This window comes from Cyprinus carpio, chromosome A14 (assembly GCF_018340385.1).
Source record: "Cyprinus carpio isolate SPL01 chromosome A14, ASM1834038v1, whole genome shotgun sequence".
Lineage (NCBI taxonomy): Eukaryota > Metazoa > Chordata > Actinopteri > Cypriniformes > Cyprinidae > Cyprinus > Cyprinus carpio.
Window position 1 is genome coordinate 25,202,493 of NC_056585.1, and position 10,104 is coordinate 25,212,596.

General features: G+C 36.8%; 1 protein-coding gene across 1 annotated transcript in view; it reads right to left on the reverse strand.

The window, feature by feature from the left end:
• arap3 (ArfGAP with RhoGAP domain, ankyrin repeat and PH domain 3) overlaps positions 1-9,051 on the reverse strand; it is a 29,579-nt gene extending 20,528 nt beyond the window's left edge. The window contains 2 exon segments of the mRNA XM_042770339.1: positions 65-1,056; positions 8,924-9,051. Of these exon segments, the coding sequence (XP_042626273.1) occupies positions 65-984 (920 nt within the window). The 5' untranslated portion in view covers positions 985-1,056; positions 8,924-9,051.
• Positions 9,052-10,104: the final 1,053 nt, after the last annotated feature.

The following is a 10,104-nucleotide window of genomic DNA, read 5'->3' on the forward strand; positions in this document are numbered from 1 at the left end:
ACTTTAGTTAGTTGTATGAGGATAAACAAAAAAGAACCACAATACAGCAGAATGACGAGTTTACCTATGATTTTCAGTGGATGGGCTGCCCTCCTGGCGTGGAGGGGGAACGGGTACAGAGCGACTCCAAAACGGAGTGCCTGGTAAAGTGCCACAGTAGATTTCATTAGAGACCATCTCTAGCCCTGAGCAGGGTGGACTTGGAGGTGAACCGGGTGAGTTAGTGAAGGGAGAGCACTGATAACTGGAGGGGGAGTCAGGAGGGGTGCAGAGGGGTGGGGTGCTCAGACGCTCCTGCTCCGACATTCTCCTGAATGTGGATGGGGGAGTTCCTCGATTTAACCTAGGGGGCACTGGGGGTAACGGATCACTTTTACTCAAACCTGGTTCACAATGGCCCTTTTTTGATTCAGTAGATGATTCGACAGTGTCTGTACTGGAGGATGAACCTTGTGCAACTTTTAAAAGTGAGTCCTGAGATGACTTTTGGCGAGGTTGCGCTTCATGTTGCGTTGGTAAAGAAATTTTCTCTGCTCTCAGTCTGTGAAAGACAGTTCTTGGTTTTGGTACCGGCTTTACAACACTGGTGCTACGGTCTGAGAACGAGCGCTTCACTTGTGCACAAAGATTCGGGGCTGACCTGTTACGTAAGGCTTCTAAGGAGATGCCAGAATGTCTTGAAGGAGAATGAGGCTGCGCTTTGACAGGGGTCACCTCATGAATAGCAGAGTCTGAATTGCAGCGATCTAGCGAGGGCTGTTGACAGATCAGCTGAATGTGCTCGACTAGTTTGAGGATACGCTTCCTGTGGCCGGTGGCAGTGACTCCCACCCTGTTCAGAGCCACACTGTCCACATGACAGAAGTCTCGGGCGAGGAGAAAGCCTGCCTGACGGAAGTGGTCCAGATACCTCTCGAGGTGGATGGAAGCCAACAGGTCCTCTGCATCAGAGCATGGACCGATTGCTGTTGCCATGGTGTGCATGGGTGCTCATTCGTCTGGATGCAAAACAGCAGCAATTCCAGCCAAGAGCAGAAGACGACACCAGTCCTTCATCTGAAAAAACAAGCAAAGAAAATAGGTTTCATTGCAATAAAGAGACCTCTTTACCCCAAAAATGAAAATTCTGTCATCATTTGCATCAAATAGTTGATGGTAGTTTCTATTAGTTTCCATACTATGGAGGTCAATGGCTACCTTCAACTGTTTGGCTACCAATATGTGACCCTGGACCACAAAACCAGTCATAAGGGTAAATTTTTTGAAATCGAGATGTATACATCATCTGAAAGCTGATGTATGGTTTTTTAGGATAGGACAATATTTGGCCGAGATACAACTATTTGAAAATCTGGAATCTGATGGTGCAAAAAAATCCAAATATTGAGAAAATCGCCTTTAAAGTTGTCCAAATTAAGTTCTTAGCCATGCATATTACTAATCGCAAATTAAGCTTGGATATTTTTACAGTAGGAAATTTACAAAATATCTCATGGAACATGATCTTTATATAATAACCAAATTATTTATAAAAAAAAAATAAAAAACAATAACAATCTCAACTTTTGCCTTTTTCTTTTTTTTATTGGTTGTGTCTTGTGTTGTCGGGGGGTCCCTGTGTTGTACAATTAGCAATAAAAAAAACATCAACAACAACAGTAATAATAATAATGATAATACACTATTTTATTAATATTATTAGTTGCTTATTTCATTATGCATTTGAATATTTATAAGAATAATTTTATTTATTTATTTATTAAATTATTATACTAGAATTGTGCCTGAATGCAAAGACAAATCTTACAAAAATAGTAATGTCCACCTCTAAATTTGACTAACAAAAGACATGGCTGATAGTTGCAGGGATGTTAATGGTTGTTTATGACAGCGAGCATTTTCCAGCTGAGACTGAATCACCCAGACATTTGCAGATGATGGCATGACCCCATTCATGACACTTAAAACCACCGAACTGGAACAAAACAGTCACTGACCGAACAAAAACAAATCTTTGTACCATTTGAAAATGAGCATTCAGAGTGGACACAAATGGGAATATTACAGTATCACAAAGTACATGCAAGGAATGACAATACGGTCATATTTCTTCAGAATATTTTTAGCAGCCTCCGTTCATTGAAGGGAAGCTGTTGAAAACATGAGGGAACTAGCCGAGAAAAAAGACTCCATTAGGGTGGGCCTGGGAGAAAATCAGCATGGGTGGGGATGGCATAACTTTGGGAGCGACCCAGTGCAAAAGGTTTCTATAAACATTCATGAGACTTTCCTGGCTGTGTGTCCAAAAGACTGACAGCACTTGAGAACAGTGGCCTAAGAGGAATCTCAAGGCTACGAGTGGCATACGGCCAAACCCAGGAACACAGAGCCGCTAGTTTTCATGACCTCCAGGAGGGGCGGAGCCTGACGGGTGGGCGTGATGATTGCATAAACGCTCATCACAGGGTGTACATCTCCAAACCTCAAAGGATGCACAGTGTTCTCTCTCAAGGACATCTTAAATTAGAGGTAATTATGAGCACACTTTCTATTTGCGGCAGAGATCACAATCACTCCACAGCAATAAAAAGTCAGAAATGTGTTAAAAAGCTATGATAATGTCAACAGGGTTTGTTGAACTCCACAACACTGAGACTGAGTAGAAAAGCTGAAGTTGGAAGGCCGTTAAAAAGGGCTGATGAGTCATATCCTTTGTCTGGACTCTGGATGCTAACCTTTGGCTCGGCCACTCTGATTCACCGGATCCCACAGTGAGGGGGAGGCAGGAAGCTTGTGAGGCGGACTGATAAAGTGTGACCTGAGGAAAGGAGAGAAACGGGTCCGGGTGTTGTCTTTTTCCCTCTAGCACCAATGCAGAAAAAAACAATCTGCAATGAATACAGCCTGAAGCCCTTAATCTACAGACTCCATTCAGATTTGTTCTGTAGATCATTTCAGTTTTGAGTATGCTGCCTGTTTTTGCTTTTTGTAAATGTTTACATTTTGAATTAAATTCTTGACTTGTTCATGCATTCAAAATGTCACTGGTAGTGAGGATGTCATGGTAATATTTGCTGACTGTATTGCAGCTGGTCTTCTCTCCAACATCTGTTTGCATACTGAATTATGATTGGCCTTTTCTTTGCATCCACTTTCCACAGCAAAGTGATTACTATGTGTCTAAACGTGCTGTGTCATGAAAATGACAAAATGGCTCTGAATCAGCATTTCATTTACACTACTGTTGAAGATGTGTTCTTTGAAAGAATTTAATACTTTTATTCAGGAAAGGATGTTGTCGTGGCAATTTCAAGCAAAGGTGAGACAAAAGCCTTTTCAATATTTATTTTCCTGCAGGAAAAGGTCTACCTTCATGCAGTCATTCAGGACTGGCTGTAGATTGCAACAACCCAAACTCAACATTCAAGCCTTCATCAAATGCAGATGCTTTGATCTCATCCAATCATAATGCATATTCAACATATACTGTACGTCCATTTAAAGTGCCTAACTATGTCCTTCAGATGCGTTTCTAAAAATGTAATGCAAACCATTTTCTAAGTCACACTTGTCTTGCACACACACAAACACACACAAATAAATTTCCTGTTATCTCTCAGCTCATTGAAAACTCAAGCATACTGAAGCAAACTGAGACAGTCTAAAGGACACTCTTCAGTACAGTCAAGCAATAATACAGAAAATAAAATTTCCTCCAAAGATGTATTAAACTGATCAAAGGTGGCAGTAAAGACATTTATGATGTTACAAAATATTTCTATTTCAAATTAATGCTATACTTTTGAACTTTTTATTCATATATTGCTTCCCCTTCATCTAACTGTGGATTTGCATCTCTAAACTGACTGTAAGAACAATTTCTCACAAATTATCTACGTTCACACATTTTTGAGTAACATTACACAACCACATTACCATATTTACATCACATTTGATCAGGCTGACATGCAGACTCCCTGTGTTTGTTTCAGTTTGTCACCACATGCACCACAGTTATAATTTTGTGGCTAATTCAGCGACTATTTTGCAAAAGAAAAAGGAAGCCAAGAAAGGTCAAAACCACAATTTCTACATTTAACAGCACACAGTGCATTAGTCAACCGATTTGCCACTCAACAACAGACAACACAGTATCTGTATTACTATTAATATTATAGCCTATATTTAGGGTTAAGGATTTGCACAAACCAACAAGCCTAAATATTCAATTTAACCTGCACAGTTTGTGCAATAAACATTACCAATACCTCAAACCATGCAGCTTGTTGAGAAAGCGCCTTTTCTTTTTGACGTACAAGTACAGAGCGAACAAGATTTTTGCCTAATTGATTATAAAATGGCTAAAAAAGAGATCTCAAATATAATTTTATGATTGTGGCAAGTAAGTAATCATCCCTAACACCCTACAACCTTATAAGAAAAAGCTGTAATAGATGCTTTGGAATGACGCACTACAAACAGGGTTGTGTTTGTCTAATGAGTGCTTTCCCTCTGGGGATCCCGCCAGGGGAAGGGACACTTGCAGATGAGGTCTCAGACAGGTCTGTTCACGCAGATGAAGGTCTAGACAAGGCAAAGATGGTGGCTGGAATCAGCAGGACACCAGAACCATCTCATTCCAGCAGCATCTTCAAATCATCCTCCACATCTTCAATCGCAGAGCAAGACGCCTACCATCTCAAACAACAATCAGCATGTATTTTGCTGGGAAAACTGTGCCCTGCCCTGCTCTGTCCGCCCCGCCCCAACTATATTTATCTTGATGGCCGATCTGGGTTTTCTCCGAACTACTGAATACACAGGATACAGCTGTCCCTCAAACAAAACCCTCCTCCTCTCTTCCGCGCTAGAGGAAAAGAGATACGGTGCATGATACACAGATGAACTGGAGATCTGAAAACCACAAGAAGGGCTGACACATTGATAAGGTTGCATTAAAACAAACTGATTTGAATGAGGTAGCACACATAAAACCTAAAAAAAAGAAAAAAAAGCACTTTCACACAATCTTTAAACTGTGTTCTTGACAAGCTCCTCTGATTTTTAAAAACCAACTTTTAAAACCTAAAAAAAATTATGTAAATGCTAGACACCGAAGCAACTAACAGAATAGGTATTTCATGGTCAAAAGGACATTGGCAATCACACTGAGTTTACGCAATAAAAGAGCCACTCGTTTCAATGAGACAACTAGCTGTGTCTTCACATACATTTCCTGTACTTTTCACAACCTTATTACCAAATGAAGCCAGTGGTGATGCATGTTTGCTTGCAATGAAGTTAGTAAACAAGACTTGCGTTAATATGAGCTCATAACGTCATACTAACCAATCACTCTATAGCTATAGAACACAACGTGCACATTACCACACATTTCCTTTGCATGCAATTCACAGATTTTAACATTTTAAAAATTAAAAACTGTTAAAACAGGACACACATACACACTTTTTCAGTGCTTACAATGTCCTTCCTGTGATACTTCCTTTTTAAAGGGACACAATTCTATCTTCACTTACTCATTCTCATGTCATTTCTAACCAATAAGGCTTTTGTTCATCTTTGGAACACAAATAATTTTTTTTTTTTTTTTTTTTGCCGACCCATTTAAAGTCCAGACAACCAAAATTTTCATGCTTCTAAAAAAGTACAAAAAGACATTGTAAAAGTAAGCCGATATGAATCGAGCAGTTTAATCCAAGTCTTCTGAAGAGACATGATTACTTTATGAACATTAAATTTAAGCTTTTATAAACATTGATTAATGGAAATACAAAATGCATATCAAATACTATGTGACAAACACAGAAGATCAACCATGCTTGCAATAAATATCCTTGTTATTATCAGAAGACTTAAATTAAACCGTTCAGTTCATATTGCATTACTTTTATGATGTTTTTTGTATCAAAGTTTTGGTTTGCATGGACTTTCAATAGACAGAAATCTCTCAGGTATCTTTAAAAACATATCCTAATTTGTGTTTTAAAAATGAACAAACGTCTGGGTTCGGAATGACACAGGGATAGTTGATGATAGAAGATTCATTTTTGGGTGAACTAACCCTTTAAGCTCTCTTAATCTGGCATTTCCGCAACCTTTTTTGGCAGGTCTCCCAAATATCAAGTAACTCGAGCAAAACATGTTTTGAATTTTTAATTACTTATGTTTTTGTTTTTTATTATTTTTTTTATTTTGCATAGTCCATAAGTCATAAGCACTAATGCCAACTGTGATAGCAATCATGCTTTGAGCCCTTTTAGGGAACACCCTAAAAAGCTGTCAACTCCTGCTATAATTCATGTGAAAAACAACACTATCTCAAACTGTAATGGAATGAAATGAACTACAGTTCCCCAGAACTTAAAGGGAAGGAAAACACTTCTGTGACAGAATGATCCGTTAACTATCTTGGATTGCTATCGGAACAGTAATCTTTATCAGCAGGAAAATGACTTGTTAGCAGGAAAATTACTTATTTGCATTTCAAATGATGTGTCATACTCTCGAGAGATTTAAACAGCACCACTTTGGAGGTTCTGTACATACATGCAACAGGAAGTGAAGACATTAGCACAGCATTCAATAAATTACACAGGCACAGATTAACACACAAATCAAATAAAGCCTCGGCTAATGTAATTCAGTCTCACGGGAGGAAAGTGAGAATGCAGTTTAAATGAGTAACTTTATTTAAATGCTTTTATTTCTTTGTGTGTTGTTATTCTTTTGCATGATTATTTCTTGTTGTTTTTATTTTTGTTAATAGAAAAGCATGCTTCATGATCTATTAATCGCACTTCTCTGTGGGTTGTGACAGAGCCAAAGGAGAAAAACATTTCTAAACATCTTTCCCTCTCATATCCTACTAAACATCCCTGGGCAACCAGAACGAACAATTAGTGGAAGCTGTAGAGTCAAAAGCAATTTGTGAAACGCAGGAATCCAGGAGGCTTTTGGGATGCAGTGTGCTGGGGAGTGTGTATAAATAACAGTGAAGCACTATTGTGTGACACAATACGTCATTGTTCACAACTGGTGGAGGCTGCGTAGCTGAGATGACAGAACACACTTGTGTATTAATATGCTGGACCCTTGCTCAAACACAAATTGAGATCTCAGTTCCCTAACTGGATTGAAACCACACTGCTGCAAGATAACCTACGCTTTCACATTTAAACTTACTTAGATCACTTAATGCCCCAAAAAAACAGCTAATAACAGAGAGAAAATTCAAACTAAAGCACAAATATTGAAGCAGCCAATGCATGCCCACATAAAAACATGTGAAAACATAAATTTCAACAAAAACTTCCTTTTTTTTTATTTTTACCTAATATTATCTATGTTTATTTTATTAATTTGTTGCATAATTTTTTCTCCCTGCATTGCAGTATATTTTTGATATTGGAAATATAATTTAGTTCTGCTTGCTCTACTTGTATATTATATTATATTATATTATATCAAATTATATTATATTATTATATTGTTATATTTTATTTTATTTACATTCATTAAAGAATCTTAAAATTTTTGACCGTTACCACAAAAATATTTGTTTTCAACATTGACAATAATAATAAGCATATTAAAATCATCATATTAGAAAGATTTCTGAAGGATCATGTGACACTGAGGACTGGAGTAATGATGCAAAAAATTCAGCTTTGCCATTACAAGAATAATTTATATTTTAAAATAAATTAAATTAGAAAACATTTGCTTTAAATTGTTATAATATTTCATAATATTAGTGTTTTTATTGTATTTTTTATCAAATAAATAGAGTTTTGGTTTGGTAATTAAAAAAAATACTAACAACCAAAAACGTTTGAATGTTATGTAATATTATAGTAAATTATATTAAATTATATGAAATTGTATAATATAATATTATATTATATTATATTATATTACGTAGCAAGAGTATTTCTGTTATAAACCTCTAAAATAAAAATAAATAGGATATGAGCTGCAGAATCAGAATAAATAGATTAACTAAATGTCTGCAATATTTGAAGAATAATCATTCAAAATAAAAACACTGGATTAGATTGTAAACTAAAAATTAAAAACCACATCCAGAACCCTTACATGGGTCTTTCCGAAAGTGGAATCTCTGCCAGATCTGAAAATATGTCCCATCCTCCAAGAGTCATGAAGAGCGGCGAGGGAAATACAGGTCAGATTATGCAACAAGAGATTTATCACAATTAATACACTCGCCCGTGTTGTGAGAACTTAATCTGCATTTAGGAATCTGCCCAGTTAGACATATGGCATATACAGGGGTGTAAGAAGAATTTTAAAAGTGCATGCATGTATACTTTAAAAGTAATGATTTCTCCCCAAAAAGTGTGGGATAATTGTTGAGCCTCTCCCTATCAGGCACTTGCTAAACTTGCTGAAAGAAAAGGCCTCCAAAATAGCATGTTATTCTTGCAAATTCCCCAGTGACTCCCACAGTTGTTGTGTCTATAAGGAAGAGTGTTTCTAAATCAGTTTAAACTAAACTGTGACATTCAGAGGTGTAAAGCCTGTGGATATCGGATTCCTCAGTGAGTAACACCCCGCAGAGCCAATCTTACATGTTACAGATTCAATGCACTGCTGCTGATCCTGAATGAGAATCAATGGAATGCCAACTCTCTGCTGGGTAATAGTTAAACTCACGAGCTTAACTAAAAAGTAAACTTTACCTGACAGCACTTCTACCTTTTTCACAAGGTCTGGAACAATTTCGGACCTTTAAGAAAAACGAGCTATAATAATAACCGATGGAACATCAAACTTTACACACTGAACAGCCTTCAGATATTAATCTAACTGTCCGCTACAGATCTAAAAGACTTGTTAGATGTCATCAAATGTCAGTTTGAATGTAAAAATCGCATCTTACCGTAATTGATTCGCGTTACACATTGCCGTATTATGCGGGGCGTTGTAAACTCCAGTAATGTGAGATGCGCTTGAGAAAGTGTTGCGCTGCTGATGGTTGTGTTTGTTATGCCGGAGGTTTCGCTGCTGCTGAGCACTGACTGACCTCTTAAAGGGACAGATACAGTTTAACAGATCTCCATTCAATCATAGCGTTGGTCAGGCCACAAAAACCTAATTATAGCAGTTATAAAAAACACACACAATTAGCCATGTTAAGAATGGTTTTAAGTAATCTACAAGTACGCTTTAAATTGAGAAAATTACATGCAAACTGTAATAAATCTGTCCAGGTCTAGTGCTAAAACACTGAAAGACATTTAGCATTTTCCAGTTTCCCTCAGGAATTATGGGTTTTTAAAATGATGGTTAATTTAGGCTGTAAGGTTTGTGGTTACCCTGATAGCACACGTACATCACAGAGACGTCTATTTGATGTCTGCATTTACATCTGCAAGACGTATTTTTTAGAGTGTTTGCTCATCTGCAATACGTCCATATGACATTTCCTTTCAGATGTCAAATAGACGTTTAGAAGATGCATTTAAGATGTTTATGATTAAGAGTGTAGGCCTATGTAAAACTAACATCTTAAAGACGTCTATCAGATGTTTGTACTCAGGAGGTGCTTTCCAGATGAAGAGATCTTTAACAGACATCTTGGAGACGTACGTGTGCTATCTGGGAGCTACCACAAGGATGTGAGTTTACCTTCTTGATCAGTCAGACAGCAATTGTAACAATCCCAATAGGCTATTTGACTATGTAGGCTAATATAAAAAATCGGTTTTGTCATTTTTGTTTTCTTAAAGTTATGAAAATTTTGACCACAAAGTCTTTACAGTAGTGTTTTGTGTTCACTTGTGGTCATTTGAAACATTTTTAGAATAAAATTGCCTCTATAAATGCTAGCTTCAGCTATCTTGTGTATTCTAAATAAATTTTAATAGGGCTGTCAAATGATTAATCACGATTAATCACATCCAAAATAAAAGTTTTGTTTACATAATATATGTATGTGTACAGGGTATATTTATTATGTATATATAAATACACACACATAAATTATATATTTAGAAAATATTTACATGTATATACATTTATATATTTATATTCTTATATTTTATATTATATATAAATATA